The sequence below is a fragment of the Gopherus flavomarginatus genome, chromosome 2 (assembly GCF_025201925.1).
Source record: "Gopherus flavomarginatus isolate rGopFla2 chromosome 2, rGopFla2.mat.asm, whole genome shotgun sequence".
Lineage (NCBI taxonomy): Eukaryota > Metazoa > Chordata > Testudines > Testudinidae > Gopherus > Gopherus flavomarginatus.
This window is the reverse complement of record NC_066618.1, coordinates 62,161,434-62,181,231: the sequence shown is the minus strand read 5'-3', so window position 1 is coordinate 62,181,231 and position 19,798 is coordinate 62,161,434. Positions and strand designations below refer to the sequence as shown.

General features: G+C 39.2%; 1 protein-coding gene across 2 annotated transcripts in view; it reads left to right on the top strand.

The window, feature by feature from the left end:
* RAPGEF5 (Rap guanine nucleotide exchange factor 5) overlaps nt 1-19,798 on the top strand; it is a 227,601-nt gene that overhangs the window by 169,820 nt on the left and 37,983 nt on the right. For both annotated transcript variants that reach the window (XM_050938790.1, XM_050938789.1), the window contains exons 12-16: nt 6,457-6,535; nt 10,463-10,607; nt 13,622-13,719; nt 15,675-15,705; nt 16,611-16,689. In XM_050938790.1, the coding sequence (XP_050794747.1) occupies nt 6,457-6,535; nt 10,463-10,607; nt 13,622-13,719; nt 15,675-15,705; nt 16,611-16,689 (432 nt within the window). The remainder of the gene's footprint in view (nt 1-6,456; nt 6,536-10,462; nt 10,608-13,621; nt 13,720-15,674; nt 15,706-16,610; nt 16,690-19,798) is intronic.

The window sequence follows — 19,798 nt, the reverse complement described above, 5'->3', positions numbered from 1 at the left end:
AAATGTATGCAGAAACTGGTACATAGAGTGAAAGTTAAAAACTGCAGTGTGTATTTCAAAGCCAAGTATCACTGTCTTTTAGAGGCATATGGAATATAGTGTAAAGGAAACAGTGCTTTGATTGGCACTGGCTTTTTTATAATCAACTGTGATTCAACTAGAAAACTCTGAAAAGATTTCTGTTCATATTTGATCAAACTGAATTGCACACTTAAAACCCTTACTCCTTCAAAACTGTACTCCATGTAAATTGTCCTTAGTAAAGCTGAACAAATACTTTGCAATAAATAATTTATGTGACAGACTTAACCTGCAAGCAGAAAAAGAGGCTATCTGCCAGCAGATCATTGTTTGCTCGAATGTACTTGTTGTTTAAAAGTATTCAGAGGTGTTTTACAAATACGATTTTCTCTATGGACTGATTGTGAACAGATCACTGTGAATATTTTATATTTGCTATCTGAGCTGTCTTGGGCCTTGTTTAGACTAAGCCCAGGTCTATGCTAGTGGGAGGTTGACCTAAGATGCACAACTTCAGCTGCGTGAGTAGTGTAGCTGAAGTCAGCGTAGCTTAGGTCAACTTACCTGGCTGTGAGGAGGCGGCGAGTCGACCGCTGCTGCTCCCTCATCAACTCCACTTCTGCCTCTCGTGAGCTGGAGTTCTGGAGTGAACGGGGAGCGCGATCAGGGATCGATTTTATCATGTCTATGCTAGACACAATAGATCGACCCCCCGATAGATCTATCACTACCAGCTGATCTGGCGAGTAGTGAAGACCTGCCCTAAGACAATGCATCATGTTAGAAACTATGTTAACTAACATGATCTTAAATATTAATTTTGTCATTAGTGTGGAAGAGGGCAGTCGTGTTAAAAAAAAAAAAATTAGCTGGTTGTGATTAACCCTAGATGGGACTCTAGGACTAACCCTGACCAACTACCATGTTTTTATACATTACTTGTTGTTTACACAGGATGCTCATATTTTCCTAGTGTAGTCGTGGCTTTGTCTAGTTTTGATTGGTCAGGTAAGGCATATAACATAGCTCAGACTTCTGTTTCCATGAATACTCATGCATGCAGAAACTTTTGCTTTTCACCACCATTCATGCCAATAAACTCAATCAAACAAATATTCACAGAAAGTGAACCACAAGGGATGTGAGCCTGGTCAAAGCAAATTATTTCAAAATCCAAAAGGTTATTTGAAAACATTTTTTGCAGTGTTCACCCAGATGTTGTCCTTACTCAAATGTTAGAGTTCCAAAGGTAAAAGTAATTTAACTTCAAGTTCCACTAAAGCCTATTGTTACATATATTACACTGCTGTGCATTTATTTCTTGGGTCCCTGGTTATAGTGTTTGTGTACTGTGTAAAACCCTTGTAAAACTATTTAAATTACAGCACATCTGAAGAGAAAATATGTAGTTATAGTTAACGATGATATATTGGGGAATTTAAGTGATGCAAAGAGTTTTAAATATTATCATTACTGTTCGGTATTTAGATTAAATTACTGGTATAGGATGTTGTCTATCAAAAGCACTTTTCCTTTGCTTACTTGTTTTAAAGTAATTTAACAGATGAGTGAATCTGTTATTGGACCACATGTAGCATATAGACTTTTTTTGTTAAAAATATTTCTTTAGGGAGTTCAATTTCTAAACAAGTTGAGACACAATTTAGAGAGGTTTAGCCTATAGATGCAGTACAATAATCCTACTTTATGAACTTTTCTTGTTGTCAGTGCTTGCGGATTGCTTTATACACACACATAGATAGATAGATATAATTTGTTTTGCTTAGTGGTATATCTTCTTTTTGGGGAGGAATTAAAGGATAGGAGCTACCCACATAAATCTCTTCTGCGCATGGAAAGTAAAGTAGATGCTGTATACTAGGGGCAGACCCTTAACTGGTATGCATTGCCCTAGTTCTGTTGAGGTCAATGGAAATGAGACAGTTTACACCAGCTGAGGATCTTGCGTATCATAATATTGTATTGGATCTTCAAGCAGCCATTCAAGGATGTTATGGAATTGAGGTGGCAGGCACGTCTGTCTATGTATGTTTATTTTTTTGTGTGTAGATTAGACGTGAATCATAAGCTTTAAAATGTATGGAGAGATTATAAATAGTTTTAAGATATTCTAGGAAGGGTCAAGGCTGGCAAACTCAAATCTTCTGCGTAATAACTCTTCAATTTAAAAAATACTTCTACCCAAAAATATACAGTTTATTTCTTGCATAAGTTAAAATACAGAGTTGATGATCCTGGAGAACCTAATAGACAATGAAATGTCCAGAACAATATCTCAAATCAGTGGTTTTAGTGCTAATTAGTACAATAAAGTTTACAGCATTTTCTTACAATTACATTAGCCCAGTAAAAGCTTATAGATACAAAGTTCATTTCTTTAAAATTTCAGTTAGGTAGTACTTAATTCTAATTTGTCTCAAAGCTTCATGGTTGTTGACATGTTATTTACATATTGTAGGAATTGATATATTGCCTGTAAGTATAACTGTTCATAAAGTCATTGTGGAAATAACCTGTTGCAAATGCATTTTTTAATTTTTTCATAAAGTTCATTGCACAATTGTACCATTTAGTAAAGAACTAGGATATGGGATTAGATGTAGTTCTTGATGCCACAAACACCAGTTTCCAAAGAACTGTTTTTGAAAACCGCCTTTCAGATTAATAGTTGCATTATATCTTCCAAAAGAGATGGATCAGAGTGAATTATGTCCTTTTATCTAGAGTACAAGCTCTGTACAATGCCTTTTTGTTTGTGATGTGCTTCCTACACAAAAATATTATTTTCTACAAAGTTTAACAAATGATAGAAATAAATATTCTAAAGAATTGCATGGTTTTAATATGCATGCAAGTGGTTTTAAATGTGTATCTTTTTATCAGGTGTCTTTCTAGACTAGCTTCTGAATTGAATGGTAAATGCATTGATCCAGTTAGACTTTTTGAAGAAAACAGTAATATTTTGTACACCACAAGTACAAGATTGGTAGTCATTATCTATCGATTCATCCATCTATCTATCTGAGATTTTTAAGTAGTATCTGTTGCCATTGATGTCTATCAGGAGTCTTTTTCAAATTCATTTCTTCATTCAATAAAGAAGTAAATACAAATGATACATTAAGAAAGTAAAACTGGGTATCTATATTAAGAATGTCTCCCATTTAAAGTGTGCTATAATAGATTTCATGTCAGAGGACGTATTCCCAGGACTTCACTGGGAACTTCTTGAATTTGATCTTAATTTAGTGTTTGATCTTGAAAGAAGGGATAATTTTATGTTAAATATTGTGCTCTATTACATCATACTAATATACTTAGACAGGTGCTGCTACTTACTGTGAAATATGATGGTGATCAATACAGAGGGGTACTACAGCACTGTTAGAGAGGATTTAATACATTGGCCATATCTGTCTGTCTGTCTGTGTTCTGAGCCATGTCAAGTAAAATGATCTGGATTAAACTGGAGAAATGGTCTGAAGCAAATAGGATGAAATTCTATAAGGACAAATGCGAAATACTCCACTTAGGAAGGAACAATCTGTTGTACACATGCAAACTGGGAAATGACTGCCTAGAAAGGAATATTGCAGAAAGGGATCTGGAGGGGTCATAGTGGATCACAAACTAAATATGAGTCAACCATGTAACAGTTGCGAAAAAAAGGAAACCTAATTCTGAATGTATTAGCAGGTATGTTGTAAGCAAGATACAAGAAGTAATTCTTCTCATTTTCTCCGTATTGATTAGGCCTCAATTGGAGTATCTGGGTGCCACATTTCAGGAAAGATGTGGATGAATTGGACAAAGTCCAGAGAAGAGAAACAAAAATGATTAAAGGTCTAGAAAACATGAACTATGAGCGAAGATTGAAAAAAATGGGTTTAGTTAGTGTGGAAAGAGAAGACTGAGAGGAGACGTGATAACAATTTTCAAGTACATAAAAGATTGTTACAAGGAGGAGGGAGAAAAATTGTCCTTTTTAACCTCTTAGGATAGGACGAGAAACAATTGGCTTAAATTGCACGAAGGGAGATTTAGGTTGAACGTTAGGAAAAACTTCCTAACTGTCAGGAGCAACAGAGTCCTGTGGCACTTTATAGACTAACAGATGTATTGGAGCATGAGCTTTCGTGGATGAATACCCACTTCGTCAGATGCACGTACAGAGTGTCACTGTCAGGGTGATTAAGCACTGGAATAAATTGTCTAGGGAGGTTGTGGAATCTCCATCACTGGAGATTTTTAAGAGCAGGTTAAACAAACACCTGTCAAGGATGGTCTAGATAATACTTAATCCTGCAGTGAGTGCAGGGGACTGGACTAGAGGCACCTTCCAGTCCTATGATTCTGATTCTATGTTCTCAAAGAAAAAAAATCATGAAGGACTTGGAAATAGTGGAATTACTGATAGATTAAGCAAAAGTGGGCGTCATTTCCACTGCACCCCAGCCACTCAAAAGCTTACATCTGGTGTATCGCCCTCAGGCTTAGGAGCTTTCCTAAGGCATGGCCGGAGAATAGCCATTCTGCTTGGTCTAATCCCACTTCACAAGAGCAGGGAAATAGCTGTACTCGATAATGTTGATTCTCTCATCATTATCTTACATGGAAATCCTCTTCATGATGTTTGGTTTTGAATGTGGTGTAAGTGAATTGACATACTTGATTCCTTATGACAGCATGTCTTAGGAGGGTAGTCCTTATTTACTCTCCACCTTATATCCTGGCAGCTGTGTGGACATGCCTCAGAACCCTTAGGAGCATTCTGCCCTCCTTCTGTACTTCTGAGGGCACACCACTCCAAGAAGGTATCCTACTAGTTGGGATAATGATTCAGAAACTGAGTTTAAAAACCCATGAGACCCAAATATCCTGTCAGTTGCACGCGTGCACATTGATTTCTGTGGGAACTGGCCATGCACGAGTGATGGGAGAATCAGGCCCAGGTAGTTTCTTGGCTCTGCCTTGTCTTTTCTTCTGTGTAGGGATGATCTGGCCTTCAGTCCCGATATCGGGAAATCTCCCATTTAAGTCAAGATGCATGAAGGAGCTGCCAAAATACTGCATGCTGTACATATGATCTATTCAGCTTGTATCCACTTTCATATCCTCATGTGGTAAAGTAATTGATGCTCGACTGATTTATTTTTAGAAGTGATGCAGTACATTTACTAAAACTTTGGAAATTCTTAATATCTAAAATCTTATAAAAGAAAAAGACATTCATTTTCACATTAAGCTGTGAAGGACAATAGGCCCTCTTGTCCATTTTTAGACAAGTAACAATTGCTTTATTAGTTTGTACAGCAAATATATTCCCATAAGGTGTATTACATTTTTGGATAACTTGCGCGAATAGGAGATGAACTAGTTTTAGAAAAGTCCTGAGGCTCATATGATAAGTGAGGGGGAGGGAGGAGGAACAGAATTTCATGTTGTTGTACGGATTGTGAACTAGTACAGTTTACTACCCAAAGACTTGATGCAAAACAATTGAAGTGGATAGAACTATTATCTAAACAAATGACTTAGCTTCCTTTGTTAAAATACCACCAAAGCCAAAAGGAGGAATATGAGAGACAGAGAAAGCTTTGGTTGCATTGTTTTAAAAAAAAATTCCAAAAGATTAACACTGCAAACAGGAGCTTAAAATGGCACTCAGAACTGATGTGCTACCAGTTGCTTTTTGGATCCCAGTCAATGTATATACAAATTCACCTCTTCTACCCTTTTTTTCAAATTCCCGAAAACAGTTTAGTCAAGCCTGTGGTAAGGTTGCTTTGCTGAGACTACCTACAAGGGTGCCAATTGGGATGGTTACTTTTTTGTGTGATGTAAACACCTGTTTACTAACTACGGGATAGAGGCTAGCTAGTTATTTCACATATGCTCCTGCTTTAGAAGGATGAGTCATTCACTATATACCTACAGTACCAGCAGTCTAGAAAAGGAAAGATTTTTAATGGGCTTTTGTAGCCTCTGTCTGTCCATCTTCTTGCCATAAACTTTACTAAACTCTTTTGGAAATGACCTAATTTACTAAATTGATGAAATGCCATTTTAAAGCTCACAATGAGAGAAAAGATGCATAAAGGAAGTATTGTAGCTTTTTAAATAAAAATAATAATGTATAGCATTATTCAACGGGCCTGATTAAGTCTTTTCTGATTTGCAAGTAAAGTAAACATTTAGGGTGCCACTGTGACAGAAAGATCTCATGTTCTCAGAGACAGCATATTGTGAACTGTTTCAAATTTACAATAAATAAGTAATAAATTTGTTGGGCTTGAATCCTCAGAATATTTTAACAAGCCATATTCCGGACATGCAGACTGGCAGCACTAGTTGGCTGCCTCCTCACCTCTGTAACTTACTGTACTTTGGGATTCTTTTGTTTTCTCTCTGCAGAGACCCTCCTTGATGACTTCCTTCTCACGTACACAGTCTTCATGACAACCGATGACTTATGCCAGGCATTGCTGAGACAATATCCTTGATTAACTGAAAGTTATGTATTTGTAGTCCTCCTCATCTTTCCCACAGGAGTCACAACCCCTCCCAGGGCTCCAGAGAGTGCAATGTGGGTATATTTGTACACCATACCAAGGGAACATGGCATCCTGCTCCCCTTCATGCACTGAAACAGCTCCACTGATTGATTTGCCAGGAGAGAGCTCTGAGCCTCGTCTCCTACCTATCTTCATCTGGAAGATTTATACACCCGTTGGTATGACTATATAAAAGAAACCTAGCCCATGTGGAGGAAGCTCCTTTTACCCACCACTGTGCCCTCACTCCTGATGTGTATTTGCTCAAGGGCAAGTGTCAGTCTGGTCCTTTGTGTTAAGTAGCTTTGCCTCAATATTAATCCATATACAAGAGGTTAAAAATGAAACTGGGATAGGGACTTTTTAAGTTGTGGTTGTGGAATATGCTATACATTCAAAGAGTTGTTCAGTAGAAAATATATCTAATTTTTATTGATCCACAAGTAGTGACCACATTTCATTTTCTTCCCTAGAAATGAGTGGCAAGCCACCACTAAGAACAGAAGGAAGGAAACCCCACCTTAAAAAAAATGTATGTCTCAGCCAGTTAGATAGGATAAAAATTAAATACTGTAACTAAGCCATATAATCAAACACAAAGAAAGCTTAGACAAAGTTCTAAAACACAACGTTATCTCCAGAACTCCTTGGGAATATCTGCATGTGATGGATCTTAATAGTTCATTGACTATCATTTTCTTGGAACTGAGTAAATGATGCAATAAATGACATTTCATAGTTCCCATTATATCTCATAATAAAATGTGCCACAAGAGGATACCATTTTTTTGAAGTTTTATCTTATTAAGAATAGCCATCTGGATGTTTGGGAGGATAAATTATGCTTTTCACACACACATTAAACTATAAACTATACAGAATGTATGCGTGTATAGGGGTTGCACATAAGAATGCTGGAAAAAGTGGACTACTGCCTAATATATAATACTGAGACACACAAAGAGAGGCCTGAGCTGTGGAGTTTATATTGGGATTTGGATACAAAACTGAAATCTCCCAACGTTCAGGTATGTTTAGATTGGCATTCTGTTCATTATCCAGAAAGAGAAACTTAAACTAGAAATTTCAAACCCAGATTTGGATCTGAACTTCCCCACAATTCAAGACATTTCAGATCAGGTGCTTTGTTTCATAATCTCTCTCTCGCACGCACGGCTAAGCACCCAAAAATCAGAAATTCCAGTACTACGGTTGAACGTGCAATATTATATCTGTCCCATGTACCATGGTACAGTCTTTAATGACGTGATCACATACACACACTTGTTACTTCTGGGGGAAATTTGCACCACTGCACGTGCACAGAATTCATGTCCCCACGGATTTCTTTGATTTTCCACAAAAATATGACTTTCTGACAGGGAAGCAAAGGGAAGCTGCAAGAGCAGTTGTGCACCACTCCCTAGCAGAGCAGGTACATTGTTTCAGGCACCTGGAGCAGCTGGTGGAGAGGTAAATCACTGCGGGGCTGGGGACACCCCAACCAGTGGCTCCTACCCTGAGCCAGGATCAGCTGTTAGTCACGGCTGGACTGGAGGCAGGAGAGGACTTCCTCTTCCCCTGCAAGGAGTATCTGGGGCTGTGTCAGACTCACCCCCAGAAGCTTCCCCCAGCTGCAGGAAGCTTAGCATCCTCCCTTGCTTCCTGCTCCCATCACTCCTCAGCTGTGGGGGGGGAGGGGGAGGGATAGCTGCTCCCCCCATCCACCCAACTTCCATGCATCTGGACTGCCCATATCCAGACACCCCTGCCAAGCCTCACCGGATACATCCAGAAACCCCTAGCCCTCCATACCCGAACCCCAGCCCACTGAACCTCTACCCCTATATCTGGAGCCCCCCTGCACCCAGACCTCTGCTTTCAGACCCCCACTCCTGTGCCCAGACCATACTACTGCCCCCCAACTAGCTTCTCCCAGACCCCCACATCACCAAGCCCCACTCCCCCACGCTGAGCCCCTTCACACTTGGATCCTGCCTGATTGAGCTTGCCCCACACCTGGTGTGCCTGGTGCAGAGAGGCAGGGCCCCAGGGTGTTTCTGGGGCAGGCCCAGGCTTTGTGCTGTGTCAGGGTCGCGTGTAGCCTCACCGCTGAGTCAGTGTCCTAGGAGTCAGAGGTGGAGAGGCTGCAGGGTGATCTCCCACCTTTGTGCAGCCAGTGGCCTGTGCTTCCCACTGCCATGCTGGAGCCTCTGCATTTATTTATTGACAAATAAAACTTGCAGAATTTTAAAATATTGTGTGCAGAATTTTTAACTTTTGGCACAGAATGCCCTCAGGAGTAACTTGTATTCAGAACTGCAAAACATAACACATTCCATTGTACTATGTGACCACATAACCGAAGATTGTATTGTAATGCAAAAGTTTATGAAGAAAGAGGTAAGACTGAGTTCAACCTCAACATGTTCATTTCCTTATTCTTTTTATTGCTTATCTGTGTACAATCATCAAATAATATCGTTTTTCTTGTCTCATGTAAACACACACATGCACGTATATAATATACCTGTGTACACTTATACAGACACATTAGTTTAGCTTCTTCATCTTATGTTCCTGATTTGAATTAAACAATACAATTAATAGTTTTTATAGAGTATACTTAATTATTAGTTCATTAAATCCTACTTTCTTCCATCTGCAAATAGCTATATATCATGTATACATGACAACAATAGTGAACATCCAGAGGAGTTAAATTAAAAGGGTCGTTAATGTTCCTATATCTACAAAAAAATCACTTATTAATTTAAAATGTTTGAAATAGGAATGAAACCAAAGTTACCTACCCCTTCTTCCCCCTCCCCCCACAGCAGCCATGGGACAGTTCAACCCAGTCCTTTTTTTGGAAAAAAAGTTTTATATGTTGGTTTATACTGTCATTTACAAAATACAATTACAAAATTAGATTTAAATTTACCCAGACTGTGCTTCCTCTGATATAGACAGTTCCCAAAAATACTCATATATCTATATAATTTATGGATTTTAATGCGTGGTAAGGGGAAAATAAGTAGTATATATTCTACAATGACCAGCCTTTTAGTGATATGGTACAATATATTCTGTATCTCACTTTAAAGATGGAAAACATGTTTTTCAGGAAAATGTTCCACTTACCTCCATATGATGTGGACTGTTTGTTTTAATTAGCTTGTTGCTGTAAAATGAACTGATTTGTTAAGTTTCAGTTTTTATAACATGATGCGCAAAAGTGTGCATACAAATGATTCTCTATACTTCAGGAAAGAAAGAGAGAGAATTTATAAGAGGCAGAAATAAGTAGATGGTGTGATGTGGCAGTTTTCTCCTGTTGCTTTTATTTGCATTATGACTGGGGAAAAATAATCAAAATTGATCCCTTTTACTTTTTTTAAAATGTGTTACTTCCGCTGATGCTTAATTATATATAGGTGAACAAAAGTAATTCTTATGCTCCAAAATGTAATGTTTGTATTTAATGATTCATTGTCATGCTTCCGACAGTAAATCATGTTTGCATCTATATCAGCTGCACAGAAAAGATATGACTCACATTGTGCAATTCCTTTTAAATTGCTTTTCCTTTTATAAAATTGTGTCCTCAGTCTATAAAGGAGAAATATAGTCAGGTAGCAGTGAGGTTCAGCTGACATTTCTGTAACTGTGTATTTCATTCCTAAAAGTTGATAAACCTTCTCAATTTCCTAAACTGCACAGGATAAAGTACTTAAGACCATATAGTATAGTGAAAAAATCAGCACTGCTGGAGGTGTGGGTTACATGACCTAACCATTCTTTTTCCCCCTTTAATTTCTAAATTTTAATGATACCCTAGGCTTTTGTTCCTTAACCTATTGTACCTATTGTGCTAAGAATGATCAAGGCAAGGAAGAAAATGCAGATGTTCCCTATAGAAAACGGAAAGTCTTGCATTTGGTGTCTCAGTGGACTTCTCTCTACAAAGACTGGTTACATGAAGATGAGCATTTAAAGCAATTTTTAAAGGTACTGTAATACTCACTAATTCACTTTAATACTCTATAAATAATAGATTCTCAGGAACGTGTTGAAAATCCCAAATTAGAAAAATATTGCGCATAATTTTTCTTACCTTTGAGCTCTTTTATACTAGGTCAGTGATTAGGACATAAGTCCTGTCTGCCAATAGATGGAAACAGTATGACTAAGCAACCTTCTACATGTAAGAGGCTTAATGCCTCATTGATTTTTAAGTTTCAACTGAATATCTGTTATGTAAGACACCTGGAAATAAATACTGAGTTCTGATATGATATGAAACTTTGTACAAAGGGTGGGTAATCTTTAAAGGGAGGAGCTCTAGACTAATAGTTCAAAAGAAAAAAAATTAACAGGTAAAGGAAATATCCACAGATGTACTCGTGTTCTTTACCAGTCTAGAACTTCCCAAATCAGTGTTCCAAATAACATAGGCTACGTCTTCACTACCTGCCGTATCGGCGGGTAGCAATCGATTGCTCGGGGATCGATATATTGCGTCTCATCTAGACGCGCTATATCGATCCCCGAACGCGCTTATATCGATTCCGCAACTGCACTAACCTGAACAGAGTTGCGGAATCGACAGGGGGAACCGTGGACATCGATCCCGCGCGGTGAGGATGGTGAGTAATTCGATCTTAGATACTTCGACTTCAGCTACGTTATTCATGTAGCTGAAGTTGCGTATCTGAGATTAATTTTTCCCCCGTACTGTAGACCAGCCCATAGACTGGAACAGAATTTTATGCTGCTTTCAGCAAACACTGAGCATCTATTCTGTACTGTTTGACAGGTGCTAGTAAATACCCTGGTAGTTCCTTTATGTGTTTTGAGAAAGAGAGGGCCTCTCTACACAAGCACTTACTGTCAGTGCACACTAGGAACTTTTAGTGCAGATAAGCAGGGCCCACATGGATAGTTAGTGGGTAGCATGCTGGAGTACTATAGATTTACATTCCAGCTTGGTGTGCAGTAAGTGCTTGTGCAGACGTGCCCTAAATTGTTGCCTTACTTATGAGCAAGGAGTGTTTGGTTTGTCTGTGTGATGCATTCATCTGCACCAGCAGGGTGTAACTTCTAGTGCATACTAGTGTGTCACACATTAAGTAGCCTATGTGGACCCTCCTGGTGTGCACTAAAAATTCACTAGCATGTTAATGTAATTGCTGTTTGAAATGGAGCTATATTAATACATACTAGGGTCCAGCAGAGTTCACATGGGCTAGCTAGTGCATGATACAGTTTTGCACACTAGAATTTACACCCCTCTGATGTGGGCTTAACTCACTGTGTAGACAAGCCCTTACTATCCTGTTTCAGTGATTTCTAAATGCAACCGTAACTTGATTGTCATTAAAACAGTAATGCTATGTTGGGACTAGATCTGTCTATTTCAGGAGTGGGCAAACTTTTTGGCCTGAGGACCACATCTGGGTATGGAAACTGTATGGCTGGCCATGAATGCTCATGTTCCCAGCCAATGGGAGGTTGGGGCAGGAGCAGCATTCAGAGCCCTCTGGCTGCCCCATGTATAGGAGCTGGAGGACATGCTGCTGCTTTCAGGAGCCATGCAGAGCCGGGCAAGCCCTGGATCCTGCTCCCCGTTGGGAGCTTGAGGGCCGAATTAAAACAGCTGAAGGGGCAGATGGGACCCCCCGGGCCGTTGTTTGCTATACCTGATCTATTTCCTACTTCTGATGGAAGGAAGGAATTCTCTTGGGAGTCTGCGTGAGCGCCTTCTCCTTTCCTGAAGTAAAACTCTTTACCTTCATTTAGGGACCTGGTTGGGGGCACTGTCTGTTATGGATTCACTCATGGTAAACTTAAGAACCCTGCAGTGCTAAACTAATCTTGGAGGAAGTTTTGGGCTTCTTTGATATTTGAGTTCCTTGTGACTGATGCAGAGCATATAGAAGTTTGGGCCCCGGCACTTCTGCTCTAGGGGCATTCCATTTGTAAAGTGGTGCTAGGAGTTGGGCATCAACTGTGTCAACAATGGGGGATTTGCATTTTATTAAATATTGGTTTATATTGTAAGCCTGTGGGGGTAGGGGCTGTCTCTTTGTTCTGCGTTTATGTACAGAGCCAAGCACTTTGGGCCCCCATCCCTGACTGTGGCTTGAGGCACCACCACAGTACCTCTACTACTACTGCTAATGTTCACTTGGTCTAAATTTCCCCTGAAAAAGTTGCATATGAAATTGCAGTCTAAAATTATTTATGCCCACAGTTTATGAAGTTGGGCTCATAATTTGGCCTTCAGTATATGATCCTCATTGGTTAGCCAGGAAAAACTCTTGTCTAAACCTCTGGATGGGTATAGAAGATCAAAGAGAAAATGTTCACCTCCCTAATGACTTCAAGCATCAAAGACAGTATAATTTGTTTACCTTTATATCTAAGGTCAATTGTCTTCCATAATTAGTTCGGGCTCTCAGAAGGATTTGAATAATGACATTCAGGAAATGCAAAAAGTCAAGAACATAAGATTGATTTATTCATTAATTTGAGATTATGAGAATCTTGTCATTTCCCTGTGAGAGATTCTGGGACTAGAATATTTTTGGATGTAAATGCAAAAAGTAAATGAAAATACTCCTAACTTTATTAGTCAGATCAATTGATTATTATTACTGTCATTGTTTTGATCGAGTGATAATGGTGTGATCTGTTTTCATGCTTAACAGTAGATTGTTCTGAGCTAAACCAGGTTTGAAGTAACAAACATAAGTGCCATTTTAAATCTTTCCACAGACTGAGTGCTGACACCTTAGTGCTATTCTTTTGTGATGGTACAAAGAACGCTTCTCTGTACAGCAGCCAGACACTGACTGGTTTAGTTATTTAAAGAGGAACTGTCTGGATTACAGGACTTATTTTAAAACATTCCTGGAATTTATTTTAGTAGGGTAATGCTTCATTTGAGGGAAGCTGCTGATATGATGTATAATATTTCTTCCAGTCATCAGATATGTGCAGATACCTTTTTTATTTTTCAGACAATATACAGAAATGTGTTAGACGATGTATATGAATATCCCATACTCGAGAAGGAATTGAAAGAATTTCAAAAGATACTTGGAATGCATCGTCGTCAGTAAGTATTGATTATTTTCATCAACCCTCATTTTTTGGGGTATAATTTACTTTTTTTTAATTTTAGCACAGAGAAAGACAAAAGGATAAGTAATATAACTATAATACAAGGGAAACAACCTTTCTTTTTACATATAACCTTACAAATAACCTTTCTTTTTACCTGAAGCCAGATTATTCCAATTTTTCTCATGTTGTAGAGTAAGGTACTATGCAATTACTCCCATTAATTTTGGTGAGACTACTTGTGAAGTAGAGTATTACTCAGTGTGAGTAAGTGTGGCAAAATATGACTCATTTGTCATGGTTATTTTTAGTAAAAGTCATGGACAGGTCACGGGCAATAAACAGAACTTCATGGAAGTCTGTGAGCTGTCCCTGACTTTTACTAAAAAATAACTGACAAAATGGGCAGGCAGGAGGGTTCAATACCCACCGCTGCTGGAGCTCTGGGATCCCCCCCACTGCCCACAGTGGCGGAGAGCACCGAGGTGCCCCCTGCCACCCACAGCAGCTCGGAGCTCCTGGGTGCCCTCTCCCACCTTCCTTCACCCTGCAGTGACTTGGAGCTCTGGAGTCCCTGCCAGCTGATCGCTCCAGCCTGGCTGCCCTGGGGCTGAAGTGGAAAATGTCACAGAGGTCTCTGGAAGTCACGGATTCTGTGATCTCCGTGACAAAATCTTCACTTTACCAGTAATTAGAAATGAATTATTTAAAATAACTGATACAATATACTGTATTGTTTGTGAGTGGACAGGACTTCTTCTATCATGAAACATTTACTCAACCCTCTTTTGCAACTAATATAGCAAGTTTGTTCTTTAATACTAATTATGTTTTTAAAGACATTTTAATGCATATGTTTCAAGTAAGTAGAATATTTTTGTTGTTGTTTGATCATCTTGAGATCAAAGAGAGCTTTGACATTGACTGTGACCAGTTCTTATCTCTAGGGATGAATATCTTATTTGTTTTCTGTAGCATCAAACAAGTTTGAAGCACTTATGTTTTCATCCCAGATTTTATAATTAAACAAATGGTTTCAGTCTATTAAAAGCAAGTAGTTATCCAACAATTGTTACGCTTATAGCCTCAAAAGTCTGTTTTGCAATTGCTCATACCATGCAACTTTTACAGTTTGGTGTAATTAAATATTTAGAGATTTTACATTCAAATCTGTGAAATCAGTGTTTATGTGGACTATTTCATTCTTCCCGGGGTTTGCTATGTTTCTGTGATTGGGTAAGCTTGCTAAGGGGGTCACTAGGTCAGAGGTAGCCTGAGCACTTGTCTGCATGTGGAATTAGTCGGGAACAGCTATTACTGAATAATTTCATGTTGTGGACTCTTATATTCTAAAACAAGAATGCCTTGCTCTTATTTAGCTTAACTGTTCTAGAATAAGTGTGTCTACACATGGAGTTATTCAGGCATAGTCGTTACTGAATAGCTGCATATGTAGACAAGCCCTGAGTTTAAAGGAATTTTAATTTTACATATAATCTTTGTATTTGGCCCTCAGTGTCAGAAACAGAAATGGGTCCCAGAACTCCTGACTCAAGTCCCTGATCTGACCACTAGTCCATGCTCTGTCTTGTACTGGCATATAAAAATGTGAATGTTCATGGTGAACCAATTTGCCAAGTATACAGTACTGTGCGCACTGAAATATGTTATAGGATGTTGACAGGATACACCTTTTGTAAATGTACACCTCAGCTGATGTAAATCAGCATAGTTTCGCTTTACATAAGCTAAGGAATTGACCCTAAGATTTTTAGTGTAGTTTGCTGCGGCTTGATCCTATGACCGTCTAACTTCTTCCTGGGTGCCCTCAGCTCGCACTGGAGGAACTCTGCACTTACTTTATAGTGACTATATTATGTTGGCTGGCTGCAAATTCCTTTTCTAATCTTTGGATAGAATGAATAACTCAAATTATCCCTTTTGTTTCAGCACTGTAGATGAATATTCACCTCACAGAAAGGTAATACAGAGTACATATATTTGACTTTTACACTGATTGCTTGCTCATAGCCTTCCCTCCTCTCTCTTGCCTTCTCCTCTTAATTAAAAATGACTACTGGCCAAAAACATGACAGGACACATCTGAGAGTCTAGGCCTGTAATGTTGCTAAAAGGTTTTTTTCCCCTGCCAGCGCAGCTTTGGTTTCAGTTGTGTATGCTGACCTAAAGTGACTGTGACATTATTAGCATTTCAACAACATGTTTTGAGATGTCAATATTCAATAGGAGCCTAACAGCATACTGCTTCCTGGCTGGATAGATCCAGGTTTGAATTCAGGAAGACAGACACAAACAAATCTAGCAAAGACAATGACTACAAATGTCAGGTGGTCAGTCAGAGTAAAGGGAGTTGTGCTGTGACAGGGACAGATACATACAGAGAGAGAGAAACATGAATTTGTGCCTATTTAACTAGAAGGAAAGGATGCAAAAGGGGGATGTCAACATAAGAGCTACGTGGCAGTGAATTGCTGTGCTCATGAAATTCACTGGATTGAAGTTGAAGTGTGTAATAAGCTTTAAAATGTTATTTTAGAAATGTGGAAAGCGGAAAATGAGATTGTAGAGAAATTGCTGACCAGGCCAACTGACAGTTGCTATTTAGGACAGTGTGTAAGAAATGAACTGTGAATGTGATCAGAGTCCCTTGCAATGTTTGCACTGCTTAGCCTAGACATGTCTAATTTCCTCAGAATTCCCCACCTCTACTGTTGTTAAATAAGGCAACTCCCTCTTTATTTGTCCAAGAATGGATGGGTGGATTTCCTAGACTTCTCTAGAGCATTCTGCATGCAGTTATTGCTTTGTAAAGGGCAGGAACACATGCATTCATTGTTCTTTTTTTATTTATTTGTCCCGTCTTAGAATAAAGCCTTTTTCCACCAATTCAGTCTCAAGGAGAACTGGCTCCAGCACAAAGGAACCATGAATGAAACAGAGGAAAGTAAGTATGATTTAGAAGCAGTAGAGGAAAAGCTCAGTGCAACACCTCTAAATATTGGTATAAGAATATTTCTACATAAAGGCTTCCCTTAAGGAACACTTTCAATTACAAACTTACAACTTCTGAATAAGAACCTGGAGCTATAAAAGAAGAAAGATCTAATGCAGTGAGAATACAGTTCTGTTTGATGCCTTATGCAGGGCTTCAACTGTAAAATGATGTCTTGGGGCGCCTTTTTTCCTCTCTTCCCTCCCCACCCCAACATCTTAGTAATAAAGCAACAGAGTCTTGTGGCACGTTACAGACTAACAGACGTATTGGAGCATAAGCTTTCGTGGATGAATACCCACTTCAAAGCTTTTTACAGATCCAGACTAACACAGCTACCCCTCTGATACTTAGTAATAAAGGTATGTGACTCACAGGAGTCCTGACAAGAGATTGGACTTTATTTCCAGGCTTTTGATAGGGCTCCAGATTGCAAAAGGTTAACATTCCTGTCACCTGAGGGCTCCTGGCTCCAGTATCCATTGTTACAATCTTCTCCCTCCAAACTCGTTTGCAGGTGAAATGCAACACGCCCCTTCACGTTAATATCATCCATTTACAAAATGCACTTTGCGTTCATTGTTGGTAATGCAATAATAAAGTGAAGCATTACACATTGTCAGCTTTTTGGGATTGAGGGAGAGAGGACAATTCTATCATGGCTCCAGATTGTTGTGTGAGCTGAAATTAGTGTGTATAGAGACAGTAGACCCGTGCTTAAGCAGAGAAGACCAGAGTGAAGTCCCTCTCTTTATGAAGTCACTCCTGCAACATTTTCTAGTCCATAATGGTAACTGAAGGCCCAACAACTCTACAAGTTCAACTCAGACCAGAGTATAATTAATGCCCATTTATGCTTATCATAACTGTGCTCTTTAAATATTCAGAGAAGTATTTCCCTGTGGTGCTCTCTAGGGTGGCTTTATATCTCTCTAGGGTTACCTTATACTACCTAACTTTTGGCTTGACGTTCAGATTTGTTGGGATTTCAGACCCGCAAGACAGCCTCTAAAAATTTCACGGTGAGATCCTCACCCCTGCTCTGGCTCCTTTATGACATATAGAGGGGCCCTCAAAGCCCCATATGCAGGTGGAGGAAGATTCCCTTGAAGTAGGAACTGAAGCAGACAGTTATAAGACTTCCACCCTTGGCGTGCCAGAATGTGGCGCTGTGGTCAGGAGGGACATGTCGGGGCTGTGGATGCTGCAGTCCATAGGGCATCCTGGGGAGGCTGCTGTAACTTACATAGACCTCCAGCTCAGTCTAAATTATGCTGGAGGCATCTTCAGCCTGGGGACCAGCCCAGGATCAGAAGAGTATAAAGATGATTTAAAGCTAACTTAGTCCACACCTTACTTCCCTTAGACTATTAGTTCGGTTCTGCACTTCTTAGAGGAAGTGCAGCATGGCATCTCTAGACTTTCAGTGGTTCCACAGAAATAGCAACCACAGATCTGACATTTAAAATACGAGTGGGGAATAGAGTTTGGGCAGGCCATAAAGATGACAGTTCGTGAGTACCTCACATCTAGTGTGGTCCAGATCCATTTAAAGTAAGGGAGACGTTATTGGCCCAATTTAAAATTTAAAGATTGTGTTTGCTGTTGGTCCCCCATCACTGCCCCTCCCCAACCCCCGATGGCAGAGAATCCTGGAGGAGGGGAAGACATTTCAACCAGGAGGAAAATCACTGGTTTTTCTTGTAACCATTGTAGGCAGGTCTGATAACACTTTCCAGATGGAAGTCAAATAATCCTGTCAATTCCCACCCCCCCCTTTTTTTTAACAGCTGGTATCATAAAGCCAACATGTATCTTTTCATGAGTTTTAGCTATTCCAAATAGAAATTCTGTCAAAGGATGAACACCTGATTTACTGCCTGCCAACAGAGACAGGGTAACAAAAAAAATTCTTAAATCTTCCGACTGAGATTTTTTTTGTAAGGGTTAAAACTTAAGTTTCTCTCTCTCTACTTCAAAACAACAAAATTGTGTTTTTTTCACTAGAGTAAAGTTGCTGACCAGTGTCCTCTAGTGTAGCCTAAGTTAATGAAAATGCCTTGCAGTTGTAAAGGTTTGTGAAGCAGAGGCAAAGTTATTGTTTTATACATCTGTCAGTAGAGACAGAAGAAATCTTATCTGTAGAAGAGAGAAAGGATCATCTCTATACTTTTGTTGTCTGTCTGTCTGTAGGAAAAAAGACTAAATTATAGGTTTAAAAAAACCAATGTTTAATGAAGCACCAGAGTGAGTACGAGTGAGTACAAAATAAAGACCATTCTGGTGGTGAGTTTCATTGACAGATGTCATTTTTGAAATACTGATTATACATGTCTGCTGCTATGTTTCTCCTCTCTTATATTACTACCACGATCCACATGACTGACTAAGATTTCAGTTCTGCAAAACCTGGATGCCTGAATCTTTGTAACAGAAACAAAAGAGGTGCTAACTGAGCTGATCATATGATGATGCGGTTACTGTCATGCCAGACAAACCCATTTCAAGATAGACCTTTGAATTCTTTCTCCTTAGGCCAGCTGAAAGGTTATTACTGAGAGTTATTGAGTACCTGAATCTCCCTTTAACTTCAATGGAAGTTACAGGCACTTGGGCACTTTTCCAGATCAGTCCCTTACAGGTGTGAAGCACATGTTCCAAAAAGGAGCTATACTTGAACTAAGAACAGGAGTACTTGTGGCACCTTAGAGACTAACAAATTTATTTGAGCATAAGCTTTCGTGGGCTAAAGCCCACTTCATTGAATGCATACAATGGAACATATAGTAAGGAGATATATATACACACAGAGAACATGAAAAGAAAGGGAGCAAAAATCAACAGCTGAGCTTGAAAAGGAAAGAGAGAGAAAAGGAAACTTGTTTTCAACGTATCCAAAATAAAAGTGTTATAGAACACCTGCTCTGCAGTAAATACCTACAGGAATTCTAACTGTATGTTGGTGAAGCACTATACTGTTCTTTATTATGTCCTTGTGATTTTCCAGGGAGAGGAGGAAGGGAAAAATGATGATGTTTGTCTTAAAAGGTTATTGTGCTTG